At 28.8% G+C, this 23,034-nt stretch overlaps 1 protein-coding gene across 1 annotated transcript in view; it reads right to left on the bottom strand.

Annotated features, from left to right (window-relative positions):
* Window positions 1–64: 64 nt before the first annotated feature.
* The window catches only part of LOC149890080 (uncharacterized), a 39,478-nt gene continuing 16,508 nt past the window's right edge, over window positions 65–23,034 (bottom strand). Inside the window, exons 8-24 of the mRNA XM_090085582.1 lie at window positions 20,580–20,680; window positions 14,639–14,713; window positions 13,463–13,526; window positions 12,903–12,959; window positions 8,837–9,075; window positions 8,668–8,724; window positions 7,742–7,838; window positions 7,608–7,646; window positions 3,116–3,263; window positions 2,549–2,778; window positions 2,285–2,469; window positions 1,980–2,054; window positions 1,644–1,766; window positions 1,335–1,549; window positions 1,078–1,118; window positions 882–978; window positions 65–771 (exon numbers count right to left, since the gene is read on the bottom strand). Coding sequence (XP_089941708.1) covers window positions 390–771; window positions 882–978; window positions 1,078–1,118; window positions 1,335–1,549; window positions 1,644–1,766; window positions 1,980–2,054; window positions 2,285–2,469; window positions 2,549–2,778; window positions 3,116–3,263; window positions 7,608–7,646; window positions 7,742–7,838; window positions 8,668–8,724; window positions 8,837–9,075; window positions 12,903–12,959; window positions 13,463–13,526; window positions 14,639–14,713; window positions 20,580–20,680 — 2,225 coding nt within the window. The 3' untranslated portion in view covers window positions 65–389. The remainder of the gene's footprint in view (window positions 772–881; window positions 979–1,077; window positions 1,119–1,334; window positions 1,550–1,643; window positions 1,767–1,979; window positions 2,055–2,284; window positions 2,470–2,548; window positions 2,779–3,115; window positions 3,264–7,607; window positions 7,647–7,741; window positions 7,839–8,667; window positions 8,725–8,836; window positions 9,076–12,902; window positions 12,960–13,462; window positions 13,527–14,638; window positions 14,714–20,579; window positions 20,681–23,034) is intronic.

Below are 23,034 nucleotides of genomic sequence, written 5' to 3'. Positions count from 1 at the left end.
AAGCAATACACTTTAAAAAAATCAAAACTTAAAAGCCAGTGTCAGAAAAGAAAAGTCAGTAAAAAAAAAGAAAATTTAAAGAAATTTAAAGAAAATTAAAATTACGTCACATATTTATAAATATTAAATATAATAAACAAACTAGTTAAAAAAACTATTATACTCAGACAAAAAAACTTTAAAAACCCAGTAAAAAAAAAATTAAATATAATAAACAAACTAGTTAAAAAACTATTATATTCAGAGAAAAAAAATTTTAAAAACCCAGTAAAAAAAATGTTAAATATAATAAACAAACTAGTTAAAAAAACTATTACATTCAGACAAATAAATTTTAAAAACCCAGTAAAAAAATATTGCTATATCAAACAAAAGGAACAATGACAAAATTACATTTCAGATATTGCATTATCAAATACGTAATTAACCAAACCAGCTGGTGGCATAGGATTTGATTTTAGTTTCAAAGATTCAAAATTTGTGTATCTCTCATTCACCACAGCAACCGGTTCGTTTTTCAGTTTCTTAATTTCTTCCACTGATTTTACTTGCATAGGTTTTTGGAAGAAGTCTTCTTCCAGCACGTCATCACCTGTTTCAGATGGGAGGCTCTTGAAAGAGGCGACATTATAATAAGTGTTTTCTTCGTCAATTTCAAAGCTGAAATAACGACCACCTTGAGACATAATTTGTTCAAGATGCTCACGTAACTCTGTAAAGGTAGGTCGTTGTAAAGGATCTTCATTCCAACAATGCAACATAATGTCATACCTAAAAAAATGATCAAATAAAAGCTTAGAGTTGAGAAAAATAAGGGGCCTTAAATAATTGCTTCTACCAACAACAAAACACAAACAGAAAAACATCAAAAAATAGGTTACATAGGTTCAGCGCAGTTTTCTGGTCTCTCCATTCTGTAACCTGACTTCAAAAGAGTGAGAAGCTCACGATTACTTATGCTGGGATAAGGTGTCCCTCCTGTAAAAAGGAACGCAAGTGTGAACTAATCAAACGAAAATGTGCGCATGACATTTAGCATCTTTAAACTTCGCAATTTCAATGTAAATACACACTTACCAAGCGTAACAATTTCAAATAAAACAACACCATAAGCCCACCTGAAACATCCATAAAGAGTTATTTGAAATGAAACCTTTCAAAGATGTAAATTTTAGAAAAAACATGTGTAAAAATTTTAAAAGACTATAAGAAAAAACGATTCATGTAAATTTAAAGATAATTATTTTTTTGCAATCAATTTTAATTGAAGACTCGCACTATCTCTGATTTGTTCTTTGAACACTTAACGGTATTGAAAATATAGCATTACTTACACATCACTATATGTTGTAAACTTTTGATCAAATATGGCTTCAACTGACATCCATTTTACTGGTAAACGACGATTTTTATTGCTCATGTATATCAACTCATCACTGACTTTTCTTGAGAGACCAAAGTCAGATATTTTTACTTTATTTTCAGCACCCACCAAGATATTTCTTGCTGCAAGATCTCGATGAACCAGCTTAGTACTTGAAAGATATTCCTGAATTAAATAAGAAGTTAAAATCAAGAGAAAATAGCAAGCATTGAAACATAAAAACAAAACCAACAAACGCAAAGCGTAATATTATTCATACCATTCCTGAAGCCACTTGCCATGCAAAACTTAACAGATCATCAGGGGTTATCACACCAACTTCATCTAAGGGCACTTCATTTGGCATCAATTCTGAGTAAGAGTTCTCACTTTTTAACATCATCTACAGAAGAAAGGTTTGGCACTATATAAAACTTTTTAAAGAGAATTTGTCAACCAAATCAAAAACTCAACAACTACTACATTTGACTCATCAAATCTATTAGAGATTAGTAACATCAAAATTCCAAGATTGTGAACAAAAACCTACATTTTACTTATTCAAATTGTTAAACTTTATAAAAACAATATAAATTCCAAGATTGACAATATAAACCTCAAGAGAGAGTTGATAGTTTGGTGTGTACATAAAGCTTGGAGATGACTCCCCACCCACTTTTGATGCACAAAGCTGGAAAAAAATTTTGTAAATTTAATTACAAAGCAATTTAAGCTAAAAAGATATGAAGCATGTACAAATATATCTTAAATATGATAAGACCAATTTCGAAAATTGAGACGTTTTACTTTAGTGCGTCTATTTCGTGCGTAAATTTTATTACAAACCAATTTAAGATGAGAAGCATATACAAATTTATTTTCAATATATTAGAAACAAGTTCAAAAATTGAGATACTTTACTTTAGCGCGTCTATTTCTCAAAAAATGTAACAAATCTCCATTTTCCATAAACTCAACAACAAGACACAATGGCTTCTTGATGGTAGAGCAGCCAATCATATTCACTATATTTTTATGATAGCCAATTCCTTTCATAAGATTGATTTCTTCACGAAAGTCCTTAAACTCTGTATGGCTTGCACCATCTACAAAAGTAAAGGTACAGTAGTAAAATTTCAATCATTACACAAGCACTGATACAAAGGGATTAAATCAAAAAATAACCTTTTAAAAGTTTCACTGCAACATTAGTAGAAGAATCTTCTGCGTTGTTAAGTGAAGCAACTCCATCTTGCTGTTTCGCATATTTTGTCTTTGCAACAATCTTTGCATTGATTTTTGCAATAAAAACAGTACCAAAAGCTCCTTCGCCAATTTTCTTATCCAAAACAATGTTTTCAGGAAAAATCTCCCATTCATCAGCTGATTTTTCATCAAGTGGATTTAAGTAATTTCTAAAAAAATTTACAATAAAACAGTGATTCGTAGCTAATCACAAAAATCATATAGAAATTGTATAGAAATCCTATTTAAAATAAAACAGTGATTCAAAGGTAATCACAGAAATCATATATAAATCATATAAATCATATAGAAATCTTATTGAAGTGATTTGTAGGTAATCATATCAATAATGAAACAGAGTACTAAACAGGTAATCATATCAATAATGAAACAGAGCAAAAATATTCAGAAAATATTTTTTATTATATAATTTATTAATGTTTAGTCTTCAAAGAATGATGAACAGGATTTGTATAAGGAAAGAAAAAAAAAAATAACTGTACTCACTCAATTGTGCAAAGATCTGTGTTCCATTTTAAAGGTTGGTTTACTACCTTTTTTTGACGGATTCTTATTACAACCACAGTGGCAAAAATAATAATAAGAATTAAAATAACAGGAACTAATATTGCAGCAGTTATTATGGAGGCGTTATCTAAAAAAAATACGTATAAAAATTGTCCAAAAAATCTTAAGCACAATAACAAGTAGGTTAATTACCGGTGGTCGGAAAGTTTGGGACAAAATATCTGGTTAAAAAAACCCATCCCAGATTTTTATTTTCCCAGATAATATATTTTAACGATAAGCTTCTGTGTTGAAGATAAAGCTGATATTAGACAGCAAACTTATTTTATTCTTAAACAAATGAAAGACTTTGTTGTTGTAAAGCATTTTCATGTTGAAGGCATTCAACAATTGCATAATAGAATATAGTGACTCAGGATGATCAAAAAACAATAAAAACTCAACAAAATTTAACAAAGACTGTTATTAAGCTTGTTATACATTGAAATAATTTTTTTTTTTTTTGGGGGGGGGGGCAAAAAATTCAAGTTTGTTAAAAAAAAAAAAGTCATGTGCACCATATTCTGTATTAACATAAAAGATATTAATACAGAAAAAAAGTTACTTCAAATTTTTTATATTTACTTTATTATTTACATTACAATCATTTTGATAACTTCATTTGGTTATCATTTTGCTTTATAGTTCTTATTAGCAATGTTATCAACTACGACTAAATTGACTAGTCGAAATTGAAAAGTCAACTAGTCAAAAGTCAAAATTAGTTGCCTTTGAATAATTGAATAGTCGACTTACTTGACTGAGTTTTCTACTAATCGACTATAAGTTGATTTAGTCTATTTTTTTGCTTGATTTAATTTTATCAATCTATAATATTGTTATGATGCTGACCAATTAGTAAACTGATATGTTTATAAGTAGTTTATCTTGTTAAGATAAATTATTTATAAAGATTGAGCCATGCGTAAGAATATCATTCATAGTGTTTTTTAACTTAATTCTAGGCTTACTCTATGTACCATCACCTCATTACTGTTTTCTTTTTCTCATTATAGTAACCAGTATATCTAACATAGTTGTTTGATTTTTTAGATCTGTTTCCTGTTATCTTCATATAATTGGACTCTCTTTTTCATATTGAAGATGGAGAGACCTCAAACATTGATGGAAAGGCCTACAAAAGTGAAGACTTGAAGGACTTTTGTTTTTTCAAATTTCTGCATCTACTTTCAAATTTCTGCATCTACTTTCTGCATAGGCAGTAAAGGCACAAAAGTTGTACTGAAAAGGCTTTCTTTGTGCTTAAATTCTACATTAGCTCAAAGCTCCATCAAAACAAATCATTATATAAAAAACTCAATATTTTGTCATCTTGGTTGCATTCCGGCATATTAATCATTTCAGGAATTCTACTAACAGTGATGGTTAACATGCTTTGAAAAGTGTACTTTGTAGAAGCCTCAGGAGAGCATTTAAACTTTTCCACTAAAATTTCGTGCAAAGTGAGATAAATATATTCATTGTGTACAAGAGCTGAAATTCTTCTCACTTGATATTGCTTATGGCTGAGGACATTGTCCTTTTTTTTTAATGCAAAAGTTTCCCCTACATATTTAAGGAAAAGATTTTATTCAAAGTGAATTAACTTTTTTGATCTCTAAAACATTTGACATGCCCCAACTGAAGCAAGTAATCTGGAACATTCTAATCTCAACATCTTTGTTGTCAGAACATCTACCTATCAGAGAAGTTCTTTTAGTAAGCATGTTGCTTGCTTTTTCTTCAGCTGAAACCTATCATTTAACTCAATTGAGGGGGCAGAGTTTCAAAAGTTATTTATGTATTTATTAATTTATTGGATATATTCCAATAAATTGCAAGAAATTAAGAAAGGGAGTTACTATGTGCAATGATCTCACATATGAGAATTGTAAGAAACTTAAGAACAAAACCACACCAGTCTTCTGACAAGATAGGCAATAAAGCATTCAGAATTATCCAACCAATGCCCACTCAATTCACATTGGAAAAAAGCTTTTTGCACAATGTTGATTCTGAAGCAGAGAAGAAAATTGGAGAATATTGCTTCAAAATCCTTAATGAAGCATTCTAAAGATAAAAAGATAGTATGGAAAAGATGTGTTTGCTGTCTGCAAAGATAAAAAGCCATGATGGTAAAGATGAGAGAGTAATTCTGGCATATGGATGCAGTACCCATTGTATGAGTTTGTTAAAAAAAGATAATGGTAACACTATCATCTCAAAGTAGATAGTAGAAATTCATAACTATTTCAGAAATGCTCATCTTGCCTATGGACTGTTGAATATAAAAAGAGGATACATGGCACAGTTTCTAGTCAAGCCACTTCAGCCTTCATTAGGAGGTGATTCTAAACATTTCAGTTTATCTGGACAAAGATCAGGAACCGATTGGGTTCAGAGAAGCCATGTAAACTACACTTAGCGGCAAAATTAACGCATCACATACATTTTGATTTATTCTAGTTGTCGTCAATATTACATATTTTGACAAACATATTAAGAATAGAACACATAAACGCAATTATTTCAATGATAATAATAAAATTGAAAATGGCGATGGTGAAAAAAAAAAAAAAAACCAAAAATATGGTTTATTTAGTAAAATAAAGTAAAATAATTATTATTGTTATGCACATTAATACAGTTTAAATTGAAACATTATTGACTTATCAACAACTAGCATTACCACATCTTGATGTTATTACAGCCTTGACAGCGCCGTGGCAGACTTTTAATTAGAGATCTAATCCTTTCTTGAGGGATATCTTCCCACACGCAGATAAGACTGCAAAAGGACTGCAAGCTGGTCACTCCAAAACGTGAATATTAACATTGTTTAAGTATTCAGTAACAATATGAGAAGTATGTGGTCTAGGATTATCCTGCATAAGAAGGAATCCATCTCTAATGTATGATACAAAAGGTACCGAAAGAGGTTCTAAAATGTCTGCTATGTATCATTAACAATTCAGATGTCCACATTGAATTGAATGCCGCATTGCAAACAGATGTGTTGCTCAAATGACAGTTATCTATTCTACTCTTAAAACAATTTAAAACCAATTCATACTTTTCTTTTAGAAGTGAGGTTTAATTACAGCAAAACATGCTACTTATGAAAAGCTCCTATAATTTCAAAATTTAATAAGGGAAATGGAATGAAACCTACAAAAGGTGTAACAATAAACATTATTATCTTTGTAATTGATAAATCTGGGAAATATATAAAATTTTTCAAAACAAGTTGGAATTTATAAGTTTTTGATTAATTTTGCGGTTAAGTGTAGTAAAGATCTACAAAACTCCCCATAACCCTGATCAACAGGTAAACATGAAAAATAAAAAGGTACAAATAAGTGAATAAACAAACAGCTAAATAAAAGCTAAATAAACAGCTATAATATAAATTATAATATAAACATTAATGTTTCAAGATGAAGACAAGTATTCTAGAACAATTAAAGGCCAGAGACTCAAAAATGGCTTATTTCTTAAAAAAAGATAAAACATTAGTAATATTCTTTTAGAGAGAAATACATAAATACCTTTTGACAAAAATGAATGCATTGAAAGGCTAAAGACTTTTAATTCCAAAAACCCTTATTTCTATGTTATTTATATAAACCTGCAAATAAACCTGCAACCTAGCCTGATAATCTGCGAAAAAACAGGTGAAAAGGTGAAAAAAGTGTGAAGGTGAAAAAAGTTTGATTTTATAGGAAAAATTCCAAAAAGAATCAAAGAAACCCATTTTTAGGTGTTCTTTTTGTGTTTTTTTTAGGTGGATGTTTTTGTGCTTTTTTGGGTAGATTTTTTAATACAAACTCTGGTTTATTGCCATTTTTGTTATTTTGAGTCACTGTGCAATTCTTAAAAGTAGTCTACCCATAAAATAATATTTCAAGAAAAGGTCACCCAAATTGGACAAGAAACAGCAACTCAAATGAAAAAACTTTCTCTAAAAACTGTTGAGATGAGCTAAAGAAGCTTGGCTTCAAAATTAAACATGTATTCAGGAAAATTTAAAGAAACTTGGCAGAAATTTCTACAACATTTTCTTGCTTTCTCACAGAAAACACAACTTTCAAATTGCAAGTCTTCCATAATAAAGCTCTCCTCTGCAAATTTTTTGCTTTGACTTTACAATCACTAATAGTCCATAAAAAGCCTTTAAATAACTTCACAAAAATGCTGCTGAAACTATATTGAAAAAAATTTCTGGTTAAAAGTCATTAACTGTGTCATAGAGACAAACTATGAAACCGGATTCTTCCTACCACTTTCTATCATATCTTCTGCAAATTTCAATTACACCTTTATCCCAAAACATTCTGACCACCAGTTACTTAAAAAGAATGCTTTAATTAATGCTGCTAAACTCTTATAGTTTGGTACTTATAAAATACTTTGAAAAAATCAGTGAACTTACTATCTCTAGAAATTGGTTGAGTTGGATTGGCTGTTGGGACTATAAAATTAAGGTATAAAATTCAATTAAAAGATTCAATAAATAAACAAAAAACAACTGCTCTTAAACTTATTATTTAAACAATAAAAACTTACAAAACAAAGGAGGTGGAGGAGGAACTTTAATTGTTATATATTCAAAAACATTTAGTGGTCTAAAGCCATTATTTGGTGTTGCGGTGGCTGCATGAATCTGCAAAAACAATCAAAATATAATCATATCATACAAATCCATATCAAATAACAAATACCATATTTCAACCAATACCAGAAAACAAAGTAGACAAAGACTGATTAAAATCTTTTTTCGTAAAATGTTGTTAAAACTACACCTGATGGGTGTAGCTTTAACAATTCTAAAAAGGTATGGTGCAAACTCATCTAACTTGGTTAAACTTGAATCTTGTTCAATAGGGGCTTTATACTAGTAATTTAGATGTTAGTGTTTTAGATATTAGTTTTAGATATTAGTGTATTAGTGATTTAGATATTAGTGTTTAGAAGGCCATTCATGTGTGCAACAAATTCAAAATGCTCATGTTATTTATTTGAAAAGAGCTCTCTCCAGATTCTAATATTACTCTCTAATCTCTTTGAAAAGAAGTTGTTGCAAAAGTATGTTCTTATTTTCAACAAACTCATTTTTGAAATCAGCTGTAAGTACTCATATGCTGTATGGTTGTTAAAAAAAAATTTGATAGAAACTTTTAATAGCATTATTTATAGAAATTTTAATAGAATTGCTACAAAATATTATTCTATAGAAATGATTCCAAAGTAGTCCTATAGGATAACATTCCAAATAATGGATTCTTCTATATTGTTATAGAACTGCTGTTGTATGGCTATAGAACATTAAGTTTGTATTCTGCAACAATATAAGTTTTAGATTTAATAAATGTATATAATCAAAGTTTTAGCTCTCACTTATGCAACTTTTTGCTGCTTGAAATAAATACAATACTTTGCATTGGATTACCTCAGTCCATGTTTTACATTGATAAAAACATTAATATACTTACATACACACCAAATAAGATTCCAGGAGGTACTTCAGTGATGCAGTAAGATAAAGCATCCTTTAAAAAATCACAAATAACAAAAGATAAATAGACTAAAATTTTTTACCTGACATGAAATGTAAAACAAAATTTTAATTTCTAAATAGAAACTTAAATAAAAAGCACTTACTGAAGGAATTGATTCATTCATATATTTAGAAAATGGAACACCATCCCCTAGAAGAACACCATAAGCAATCATATAGTTTGTAATTGGATATGAAGTTACAGGTTTATCCCAATATACTGTAATATTATAAAATGGAGAGGTACAAGCATTATTGTCTGTGAAACAACTGCCATTCTTCACCAAATAGTACACTTTACTAATGTTATAATGCTTATTAGATATAGGTGCATCTGTAGGCTCTAAATTAAAATAACTCAAAATTTATTATATTTTTTTATCATTTTAAAAATTTTTTAAACAAAAGTTGTTATAGTGTTGCAAAATGCGTTATAGTTAAGGTTTTAGCTAAAATTGAGTTCTATGAGGCAAAAAAATTTATAATAAAACACCTATGATATCTAAAATAATTTTCTACAAAAAGTCAATAAAATTGAACAGAAAATAGCATTTAAATGTGCATTTTTTCATTCACAGTTACTTAAATGCACATTATTTTATATAATGTTCAGAAAACTGCTATGTCATTTCCATTTTAACCAAAATATCTATTTCATCAATAGACACTTTACTAAAAGAATATGACAATATGGTTGTAAATCAAAGATTATTTAACAGCTTTTTGCTTCTTCTGCTACTTTTTACATGTTATGTGTCAACAACTATGGAGACACTGGACTAAAGTAATCAGTAGGCCTAATGTTGTGGCACTCTAACAAAACTTTTTTAAACAACCTAATGTAGCAACCTAACTACTTAATTTTGATATTTTGAAACTGAAGCAGTTTCAAAATTGTATACTGTTACGAACAACTTGGAACAAGATCCAAGTCATTACATACTATGAAGAAAAAACTAGAAAAACAAATTTAGCAAATTAGAAACAACCCATTAGAAATTCAATGGGCAACAAACACCACCCATCTGTCATTCTTTACAAGCTTAACAAGAGTTCAATGGAACTAAAGTAAAAAAGTTTTTAGAAAAAAAGCCTTTAGAAAAAAAGCCTTTAGAAAAACCACTTGCTTATGGTGTGAAGGAATTTATGCATAAAAGTTAGAGACAAAACAAATCTGTACCAATAGTCATTATTTATCGAACCTGTTTGTTACTTTGGTCCATTGTGTAGACATCTCCACTTTTTAAAAATTTACATATTCATACTGTAAAATATTTATATTGGAATTATTCAAGAGTCATTTAAAACTGTTCTCACAACTTTTTCTTTTAATTCTTTTCAGACAACTGTAAGTTATTTTTAAAATGTACTAATTTGTACTGAAAACTGTAAACTCAAATGCTGATGCTTAGATATATTTGTTCTGATCCCTTTAATTACGTTCTTTTATTTCAACATATTCTATTTAATGATAAACTTAAATCATAAAATAATGAGTGTTCTTCATGCTCACACAAGTTAATGCTACAGTTTGAATCCAGGTTATCTATAAGGTTCAACTTTCATTCCTAATTGACTAAATTTACTTTAGTTGCTCAGTTTTGATCACTTAGGTCAACTCATCTGTTATTTATTGATTAATTTTCTTTTTTGCTCTAACCTAATGGTGAGCTGTAAGTTGTATAATTCTTGGTGGATGTAGATCTAGAGCATCCTCCCTCTTAAACTATTGAATCAGAGGAGCAATCTGATCAAAAAGTATGTCTTGAGAGCAGACATATTTTCCCTAACATGATGAGGGAGAGGGGGATAGTCTGCATTATATTGTCCCCCGAATCATTGATCCTATGACTTTAATCATTAAAATAATTTTTGCTAAAAAGTTAAATTAAGGATTAAGGACATAATTTTCCTTTAAAATTGTGGTGGGCGTGGTAAATGTATTTAATAGGGATGGGGTGGGGATGCGGTGGGGTTGGGGTACATGAGCATGCATATGCACTAAACAGTGGGAGGAAAGAATTTGAGTCCATAAACCTTAGGATAAGGATGTCCTTTAACATGTAGGGAAAAAGTCCAAATGTTTTCTGTCAAATTAGTAAGCACTTAAATTTGTTGTCTTTTTTAATTTAAAAACTTAAAACTTTTCAATACAAGGAGGTAGAAAGGAAGGGAGGAAATTCTTACAAATTCTGTACAAATAAACATCAGGATGTAAATGTACATTAATCTCAATACAAATTACTTTAACAATGAGGCCTTCTAATTTATACATACATACATACATACATACATACATACATACATACATACATACATACATACATACATACATACATACATACATACATACATACATACATACATACATACATACATACATACATACATACATACATACATACATACATACATACATACATACATACATACATACATACATACATACATACATACATACATACATACATACATACATACATACATACATACATACATACATACATACATACATACATACATACATACATACATACATACATACATACATATATAAAATTTAAATAAAGATTAAATTTAAACAAAGACAGATTTAGTTTTTGATCAAAATTTATCATTTGAAATGAGTTTTTTTCAATTAAGCTCTTGATGAGATTTGTATCAATTTTATGAATAAAAAATTAAATCCATTTTTTTAATTGATATAAATTTTCAGCTTGCCAATTGTTCTTGCATAGTCAGTCCTTTAAGAAAACTCTAAAAATTCTCTATTGGATGACAATCTGGCAAGTTTGCTGGGTTGTCTTCTTCAACAAAATCAACCTTTTTCTCTTGAAAGTAATCAACCAGTTTTAACAGAATGAGCAGACAACAAGTCGGGCAAAAATATATATTTATCAATGATGATGATCAGTGATGCTCTTCAATGAATGGAACTAATCTTTTTTTGATACAATGCTCTAAATAGATTTTTTGGTTGATAACAATGGTGCTTGGAACAATTAAAGGAATTGACATTCCATTCTTTGAAAAACATCCAGACGAGCAACTTCTTAACAAATTTAGCAATAGTTTGTATTTTACATTTGTAGAGGTGTCTGTTGTTACCATTAATGCTAGTATGAGTAAAAAAATAGCTTGATTTTTGAAGTGTTTTTAGTACTGAAGTAACTGATGTGATAATACAAGGTCAAACCAAAACATGTAACTATTACATGAATTATGTTGGCGTATAAAAGGCAACATTTGTGACTTTAATTACTTCATACAGTCTTTTATTTACTGTTATATACTAGTCATGCCCCTTAAGTTAATTGCAACCATACTAAAACCTTCTAGTTTTGCCTTTCTTTTGAATTTATATGCTGCAGGAATCACTTGATTAAAACACATCATTTCCCGCAACTCCAAAATGTCATAATAATTTGCTTTTAGGAAATCTTTGTAAAACTGCTCACATTTTGGCTGAGAAACAACTCTCTGTGACTCAGATTATTTGCAAAGAATCTGAGAACCCTTTATTTTATTCCTACTTTAGTTTTGACCAATTTATGCAAGCAGTGATATTTTCAACTTTTTTCTCCTTTGATTACTATTGGCTTTTAATTGTTGGTGCAATATCATTTTTAGCTCCTTAACTTTCATCTACCTGGTGCATTTTCTATATGGAATTTTTTTGTTTTCTGCACTTCATCTAGCTTCATCAGTTGATTATGCAATAAACTTTTTTATTTTTTTTTTTTAAATTGATCCATTTTAACTGAGAAAGCTTGATAAAAATTATCTGCACTTTGACTGTGTTGAACTTTTTCAACATCTAATACAGTTGCTTTTTTTACCAGTGACTTATATAATATATTTTAGTCTTCAACAAGTTAGTGAGCTCTCAGCTCAGGTGAAAAACGTTAGGGGATTGTTTCTTACTGAAGGACCTGATGTTGTAGGTGCTGGTCTTGACAAAGGTATGAATTATTTCAGTTTAAGTTATTTTTAGAAAACTTTTTTTAACTAGTTAAACTTCTTTGTGGACGTAACAAACAATATTTAACACCAAAAAGAAATTTTAAGCAAAAAAAAAAAAAGAAGATAAACAGCAGACATTATTTTCTGTAGTCATGAACTTTGTACTTGTGACCAAACTAGTGCAAATATTTTAACAAACAATCTTACTTGGAGTAGTGGTAGGATGACAATAATTTGAATCGTAGTTAGAAACAAAAGCACATCCTAAAAAGAAAGAAATATTTTTAAATGAGTAATTTTAAAAGTTAATGCTATCAGCTATGTTATAAAAAAATATATTAAAAGCATGGTGTTAACAAATTATGTAGAAAACACAAAATTTAATAATATAGAAATTATATAATAAAATGGAAGAGTGATCAAAAACTGTCAAACCTGAATTAAATAAAGTAGCCAGTAACTTTTACTAAATATTTTCTTTCAGTTGTAAATGAGCCTCTTATTAATGAGCCTCTTATTCAGCTTAAATAGTTAAGCTAAATGAAGCTGACTTAATTCAATGGCTCACTGTTTGCTATTACTGGCTAATAGATGACTGTTCATTACACTATAGTTTTATATTGCAAATGTAAAATTATGGTATAATCAATAGTCATCTATTGTCTAAATTTAATTACCAGTATGTATTTAAAAAAAAAACTGCAGAACTTAAGAAAACACTATTAGTAAAAAATAACATTTTCAAATTTGTAGAGTACAATATCAACCTGCATATTCAAATTTAGAAATAGTGGTTGTACCAACACTGCAATCCCCAATTCTTGGATTAAACTAAAAACAATTAGTATAAAAGTCAATATATTTAACCCAAAATAAAAGTAAATTTTAAAAAGGAAGAAATCTTTTTTTTTTTTATTAAACACAGCTGCTAAAAAAGCATGCTGTCAATTTTGGAATTAACTATTTTATTTAAGACGCAACTCCTTTTTACATTTGTATTTTTAGATAACAAGCATATAGAAAAAATTATACTTTTTTGCACTCTGAAAAATCAAAAAAGTGATTTAATACTTTATTAAAATATAGTAGAGGGTTGTTTACTTACACCCCCCCACCCCCACCCCCACCCCTTACTAAGATTTTAGATGCAATAGACTTAAATGTAGAAGCTTCAAGAAATTTGGATATTTGAAATGTTTTTAAAAAAATTTCTAATGATGTAGGATTATAATAGTTATCATTTTTTCATGCAACAGTTCTGTCAAATATATTCAACATAAACATTAATGGAAGATTGGTTGTAAAATGCTTTTTAGAAAAAAAATTGAACTTAACTTAAAGAACCAAAATCCATATATCATAATTTATATCAGCTGTAAAACAACTATTCATTTCAGGATCAACGTATACACCAGTATACACAGTATGTCATGTCTTTTATAACTAGTCTTAAAAATTTGAGAGAATAAACTGCCATTTATCATGCGTAATATTGATAGAAAATGAGTGATTTTGAGTTTTTAAATGTATTAAACATCAAATTTAATATAAAATATTAGTATAAGGAACTTACGAGTAAAAGTAGATAAAATTCTAACCTTGACTAGTGGCAAGGAAGAGCTTTACTAACACTTTTAGATAATTTATAGTAAGAAGGGAAGGCATTTTAAATCAAGTACATTTAAAATTGAACTGTTATCCTGGTGAAACAACATGAAAAACAACAAATATATCCAACAAAATACATTTTGAAATTAGTATAATATATTAAGTATTAAGAGCCTAAATGCAAAAGTAGAAGATTCTACAAAGGCTGTTGCTGCAGTGAAGTTTCTAAATTAAAAATGTTGGTATTTTTATGACAGCAAGCACTTGCCACAATAAAAACCCAAGTGTTGTTGAAAGATCTTCTGATCAATAACTATAAATGTTTGTAAACTTACTTGAAGCACAAGAGGACATGACGCCAGGTCATCGCTATCAGTATTTTGTAAACTGATCTCCTGTTGCTTGTCTTTCTTTAAGAAAATAAAAACTTTTAAAATATAAAATGAAAATAACAGAAGAGTGGAAAGAAGGCCCTTAAAAAGCTGTGAGAAAAAAATGTTGTAAAAATCCAAATTAAAAGGAAAAATTCTACAAATTTACTTAGTATCCAAAACGTTAGTATCTTGTACAGTATGTGACAAAAGTATGAGAACAAAGTTTAGTAATATGCTTTATACCCAAGCATACCCCATGTACAGTATGCGACAAAATTATTCATACCCCAAGCATATTACTAAACTTTGTTTTCATTCTCTAACATATTTACTTTTTATTGCTATGAAAAAATAAATATGTCAAACAAGATAATAAAGAATAATTCTGTGTAGATAATTATGATGCTAAATTATATGTTTGGTTCTATTTAGTATATAACATAAAAAGTGCAATTTTAAATACGACTTAAGTATTCATACCCATTGAAATATTTAGTGCTGCAAGTTTATTTTTTGATTGTTTTTGCTGGTAGGTTATTTAATTTTGTTTGTTTACACTACAGACATAAAATTTTAAATGTTTAAATAACTTCTTCTGTTTTATTTCAAAAAATTTCCAAAATGCCTAAGACCTACAAAACTAGTGTTGAGGTATGGCAAATGATTATTGATGATCATGAAAGAGGCTTTGGGTATAGAAAAGTTGCTGAAAAATATAATAAAAGCAAGGCAAAGGTAAAATCAATAATACAAAAATATAAAAAAACTGAAAGTGTGCAAAATAAAACACATTCAGGCCAACCACCAAAAATAACATCTCAAGAAGATAAGCTTATTGTATAAGAAGTAAAGCGAGAGCCTGTTACTTCTGCCAGAGCTATTAAAGAGAAACTAAATGTGAACATTTCTAAACAAACAACACAACATAGACTTTGCTCTACAGGGTTTTATGGATCTCGTGTCACAAAAAAACCTTCCTTTTATTTTGAGAACAAAAAAACTAAATGCCTTTCCTTTGCAAAAAAGTACTTTTCAAAGCCACTAGATTTCTGGAAATCAGCTTTATTGTCTGATGAAAGTAAATTCAAACAAAAGAATTCCAAAAAAAGACCAAATGTATGGAAAAAAAAAGGAAAACTATAAAAGCACCCATCAAAAATGGAGCTGGTAATGTACTTGTTTGGGGCTGTTTTAGTTATAACGGAGTAGGTAACTCAGTTCAAATTGGAGAAAAGTTAACAGGAGCTGGATATGAAAATATTTTGCAAAACGACATTATGCCCTCTATCAATAAATTAGGATTAGTGGATCAATTTGCCTTCAAACGTGACAATCATCCAAAACATACCAGTAAGATTGCCAAAGTACATTTTTCAGAAAATTATATAGCATTGTTGGATTGGCCTGTGCAAAGTCCAGATATCAATCCAATTGAAAATTTGTGGTATTATTTGGATAATAAAGTTAACAGGGATGAGCACAGTACCATTAAACAAAACTTCTTCTTAGCTTTTGAGGCAGCTTGGCATAATATTACTCCAAACTATTTACAAAACTTAATTGATAGTATTTCTCATCACTTGCAAGCAGCTATCAATGCCAAAGGACTTCATACTAAATATTAGTTAACTATAAAACAAAAAACTCGAATATACTTAATAAAACTTTGAGAGGTATGAATACTTTTGACGCTTCCTAATATCTCAATTTTTAAACAATTTTCTTTTTTTTTTTAAAACAAGATTTAATTTTGCAAATATTATAGTTAATATTATTTAAAGTTGTTACAATAAACATTTTTTTAACTTCAATTAAAATTATTTAAATCAATTTGGTTTTTATTTTGTTACTACAACATCTTTTATGATAGGGTATGAATAATTTTGTTGCATACTGTATCTTGTATCTGAAACAATGTTATTACTGATTGTATTCCTATAGGCTTAGCTTGATAGAGTTGGATTATGTAATGTGAAAACAAAGGTTTGTTAATGTTATCTTATTATAAGGAAGGTTTATCTTGGAATCAACAAATGCTGTCATTTAAAAAACATTTTGTATATTATTTAGATCCAATATTAATATTAATTAGATCCAAGATAAACCTTTGTTATAATAATGCAGAGATAACATTTTCAAAATTAAGCTCATTTGTGAACTAGTTTATCTTTATAGAGTTACAGAAAAAAGTATCTGGACAAACTATTTTTAGATGCAATTCTATATTAAATAAAGGAAACCTCATACTGTTATGTATATTTTTGTAGCTCTTGACAAGTTCTATCTAAGTATACCATTTACTATAATAGTAGATGTCTCTTTTGGTAAGAAAAACTAAAATGACTATGGAAAAAAGTAACCCGACAAAATGTTTTTTTTCTTTTTCAGCTTCTTCAATATTTAGTCCATCCTCCTTTATTAGTTAAAACTTTGTCAATTCTCTTAGGCTTTAACTCAACCAGGCTGTTATAACAGGTGATGACAAAAAAATGAGACTGCGTTCAAATTAAATTTGCATGTACTAATACCATTAGCTGTATATAAATTTTGTATGTATTTTATTGCAAATTTATTCTAGCTTTAAATAAAAAAAAAGTAATTAAAATTCAACAATTTAAAATGAAAATAAACAAATTTAAGCAAGAACTTCTCCATGAACGTGTGTATGGATTTTACATGGACAATAAGCAAAATGGTAAATATTACACTTATTGTCATTTTAAAGCAGAAAAATACAAAAAGCAACCATATACCGTATAATTAAACGCACAGAAAATGGAATTGTAACTCAAAGAGTTAAAGAAAGTGGTCGAGTCGCAAAAAAATGACGAAAAAAAACATTACCAAGCTGAAGACCATGTTTGACCACAAGGATGGCGTCTCACAAAAACAAGCAGCTAGAAAATTTGTGTGCAATCAGTCCTTTATATGCAAAACATTAAAGAAACACACAGATATTAAATGCAAAAAAAACAACAAAGATTCCATTAAGAACAGAGTCACAAAAACGCAAAATAAGAACCAGATACAGTCGATTATACGAAAAATATAAAAGCGTAATTGGATAATTGATGATGAATCTTATTTCACTTTGAAGCATAGCACCATTAACGGAAACCAAAATTTCTACTCAAGTAACACTGCTTTGACACCTCCAAGCATAAAACATGATCCAGTTGAAAAATATGAGCAAAAAGTGTTGGTCTGGATTTGCGTTTCAGCTAAAGGTATTTCTATACCTTTTTTTGTACCTTCTAAGCAATCAATCAAGCAAGAATTATACCTGAGCAAGTGCATCAAAAAAAGAATTGTTCCTTTCATCAAAGCAAATCATCTAGACAACAATTACATATTCTGGCCTGACCTAGCAACATCACATTACGCAAAAACTTTAGTGGAGTATTTCAGACAAAATGACATCAATTTTGTTGAAAAGGAAGACAACCCTCCCAACATACCTGAAAACAGGCCTATTGAGGACTTTTGGTCTCAATTGAAAGGAGAAGTATGCAAGAACAACTAGCAAGAAGAAACTGTTGATCAACTTTGCAATAGAACAAAGTATTGTTTGAATAAGATCGACTTTACTGCCATACAACACCTTATGGGATCGGTAAAAGGTCAAATCGATAATATTCGTAGCAATCGAGTAATAGAAGATAATTAAATATATGTTTTGAAAGCTCAAAAAATTCTCTATTTAATACTTTTTTAATTTTAAAAAAATCATTTAAAATAAAGGAGTAATACCCTTTTAAACGCATTCTCATTTTTTTGTCATCACCCATTACCTCATTATATTTTCTGAGTGCTTCCTCAATATTGTCTTTTTTCGTCAATATAAGCTTACCAACTTCTTCCTTGACTAGTTTTCATAAATTTTCTATAAGATTATTTTCTATAAGATTATTTTCTATAAGATTATAAGTCTGGACTTTGTGCTGGTCAATCTAACACCTCAATATTTTTGCCTTGGAGCCAGGCTTTGGTATTTTTTGCCTTAAGTTATGAATCACCATCTTGTTGGAATATGAATTCTCCATTGAATAACTCTTGAGCAGATGGTAGCATATGGTTTGAAAGTATTCTAATATACTTAGGGGAAGTCAATGTATCCTCTATAACATAAATACACCCCACACCATTCCAACTGAAGCACTCCCAGGCCATGACATACTTGTCATGCTTCATTGTCTGTTTAACATGCTATTGTTGCATTGATTCCTCTGGCCTTCTCCATGTCCAATGTCTACCACCTGAACCATTAGGCATCCTTTGTTTTGTCCAACCATAATACCTTCTTCCAATCATCAATGATCCAGTTTTGATACTTCTTTGCAAACACAAGCCTCTTTGCGATATGTCGTTTGGTAAGTAACGGTTTTTTGGCAAGAGCTCTACCATGTAAATCATACTCATGCAGCCTGTTTCTAACTGTTCAGGACTTATATTGACTAACTCAAGTTTTCTGAGTTGTTTTCCAATATCTGTTGCATTAGGTCTCAGAATTTTCAACTAAAGTGAGGATTTTTTGTTCAATTCTTGGAGTTATTTTTCGTTTTCATCCAGACCTAGGTAAACTTTTGAGTACTCCATGTTTTTTAATCTTCCTCAGGGTATCTTGAACAGTTGATTTGGGCATACCAAGTGGTTGTGGTATTTCTCGAACCATTTTGCCTTCTTTTGAGAGGACTTTCCTAGCAACTTCTGTCAATTCCTTAATTTTCACCATGGTAACAGTTGTCAATGGATATAAAATTTTACAGAAATAGAAATTATGATTTTTATGATTTTTACTTATATTTTCCTAAGCTACTAGGATACTTATAAGATCTTACACCATGAACTTTATTGAAAATCTTGACCAAAAGTTAGCAGAAAGTAACTGTCCAGATGCTTTTTTCAACAGTCATTTTAGTTTTTCTTACCAAGAGACATCTACCTAGTAAAATGTTTGATGGTATACTTAGATAATGCTTGTCGAGAGCCACAAAAATATGTATAACAGTATGAGGTTCCCTTCATTTAATATAGAACTATATTAATTGAAGGGAATATCTAAAAAAAGTTTTTCCAGATTGTCTTTTTTCTGTAACTGTATATAAATTGTATATATAAGGTGTGAAATTTGTCTATATATATATATATATATATATACACATACATATATATACACATACATATATATATACACACATATATACACACATATACACACACACACACACACACACACACACACACACACACACACACACACACACACACACACACACACACACACACACACACACACACACACATATATATATATATATTAAAACAAATTTGACACCATAAGTTAAGTTATGTTTTAAAATTTTAGTTTAAAGCCCCTCAAAAAAAAATAAATAAATAAAAAAATAATGCTTATAATGTTCATTTTGTTAAGGTCCCTTGGTTTCAGGTTTTATGATAGTTTATCAAATATTTTTGAAACGTTACAATAATTTATAATACTTAAGTACAAATTTGTAAATAATTTTTAGAAAGCTACTTTTAAATTGGAGATAAAAAGTCATTTTAAAAATGAAAACAAAAATTATGGTGATTATCATACTTAAATTTCTTTTTCTTTCATGTGTTTAAAAATGCTTCTTACATGTCCAATTGAAGCTTTATTCTTTCGCTAAAAATGTTTTAGCTCGGCTTTACTCTTGCCTCATTGTAAATTACATGCCAATTACAACATAATATTTTAGAAATAAAATGTTTAAACTATTCTAATGATTAATGAAACACATTTTTCTACTAAAATCTTTAAAACAATTATTAAAAATGAACTTGGACTTTTAAAAGTTTAAAAAATAACAAAATGCTATACAAAAAAAAAAAAACGATGCGCTAATATAATAGGCATTACCAGATTTAGTGTGGAGCGAAGTATATTTGCTATGTCTTCAATAGATAGTACACAATCTGATTTAAAAATGATACCAACTTGATTATAAAAACTTTCCAAATCTAAAATGATGATAAAATAGAATTATAATAATAGTAACTCACTGTATTTTCAACATAAAATATGTAACTTGTTGCATTTCTAAATATATAACATTTAAAAATATACCCACATAATTTATGTATTATATAAAACTACCAAGTTCAACTTCTACCTAACTCTGGTTTTATGTATAATCATATATTATTATATATAATTAGTTACTAGTTATTTTCAAGTATAACAAAAATCTAAGTCAATTAAAAATGAGATGAAAATATATTTTTAGCACATTTAATTCATAAGAGTGACACTATGGACCATGTATATACAGCTGTGGACAAAATAATAGTAGTGACTAGTAAAACAATCATTTGTGATAATAATTTTATGTAAATTTAAATATAAGTTAATAAATTTAGGCATAACAGTAATACAAACACTGAATAATGAAATGGGAGTAAAAAATGTTGGTAGCACTGTTAAAATTACTTTAGGGAAGTCCCAAATTTTATATACGAACATATCTAGATTTGTAGGTTAAAATAACATATCTGTTGTTTCCTGTCAAATTATTTATATTAGCTGTTTGTTTATTTGGTTTTAGTAAGACTAATTAAAGGTAAGATTAATTTTAGTGTTAATTTAATGAAATATATAAAATAATCGTATAAATTTATTTTATTAATAGGAGTTATGGGTCGTGCAAAGCATTGTAGTGCAGAAAAGAGACAACTAATTATTAAATTAAAACAAGAAGGGAAAACATAAAAATTTATTCAAGAGACATTAGGTTATTCTCCTATGATGATTAGAAATGCTCTAAAATGGAAAAATGTAGGCGAAACAAGGGGCCGAAAACAAAAAAACAACTGAACATGAAGACAGATTGATAAAACGTGCTGCTATTGCCAATCCTTTTATAACGTCCCGCCATATTAAAGAAGATTTAAATTTAAGCGTTTCTTCGAGAACAGTACGTAGGCAGTTAGTACAAAGTAAGTTAGTCTCCAGAAGCCCAAGAAAAGTTCCCCTTTTGAAAAAAAGGCATGTGGTAGCAAGATTACATTTTGCAAAAACGCATGCAGATTGGCCTGTTTCAAAATAACGTAATATTTTGTGGTCTGATGAAAGCAAAATTGTTTTATTTGGGTCAAGTGGACGCAGGATGTATGTAAGGAGGCCACCTTACTCTGCATACAAACCACAATACACCATAAAAACTGTAAAACATGGCGAAGCAAAAATAAATATTTGGGGTTGTTTTTCTTATTATGGCGTAGGGCCAATCTATAAGATTGATGGTCCATAATGACCAAGACAAATACCTTCAAATATTACAAAATACCATGTTGCCCTATGCAGAAGAAGATATGCCCCTAAGATGGGTTTATATGCAGGACAACGACACAAATCATACCAGTCGCAGGGTAAAAAGTTGGTTCATTGAGAATAGGGTTGCAGTTATGGATTGGCCTGCACAGTCACCAGATCTCAATCCGATCGAAAACCTTTGGACCGAAGTAAAAGAGGCAGTTTATAGTCAAAAACCAAAAAATCAGCAGGAAAAATGGCAAGTTGTCCAGAATGCTTGGAACAACATTCCTTTAGAACGTTGTCAAAATTTGATTAACTCAATGCCGAATAGATGCAAAGCTGTGATAAAAAACTGGGGGCATGCGATTAAATACTAATTTTTTACTATTGTTTAATTAAATTTATATCATTTTTTGTTAATAAAATAGATTATTTGCAATATAACATTAAATAAATTAATACTACTATTATTATGTCCAACCTGTTTTTTATACTTATATTATTATTATAAGTAAAAGCAAAAGTTTAAAATTTTCTACTAATTAGTTTATCATCTCACACCTATTTAATTAATAATCCAGTATTACAATTTCATTTTCAGTAACTGTTTAAAGATAATAATATTAATTTGTTAATTTTAATCACACTACTATTATTTTGTCCACAACTGTATATATATATGTATATGTATATATATATATATATATATATATATATATATATATATATATATATATATGTATGTATGTATATATATATATATATATATATATATATATATATATATATATATATATATATATATATATGGCTATTTCCACGATGAAAGAGATAAACTTCGTGTTTAAAAATTTCTTTTTTCAAAAGATTTTTTTTCTTTAATTGTAGTTTAAACACCTTAAAATTATTGTTAAAATATATTTTAAGTAGAAAATATTTGAACCGAGTAGATAAATTTGATGAATGTTAGCAACTGTTTTTTCTTTTTATTATTTGAAAAAGTGAGTAAAATTTGAGGGCGAGTTCTTGCAATATTTTAAACAAAACATATCCATATTTT

The sequence above is a fragment of the Hydra viridissima genome, unplaced genomic scaffold (genome assembly GCF_058129835.1).
Source record: "Hydra viridissima isolate aposymbiotic clone 2 unplaced genomic scaffold, HvirCarnegie_v1 scaffold_4, whole genome shotgun sequence".
NCBI classification, from domain to species: Eukaryota; Metazoa; Cnidaria; class Hydrozoa; order Anthoathecata; family Hydridae; genus Hydra; species Hydra viridissima.
This window is presented reverse-complemented; position numbering and strand designations above follow the sequence as displayed.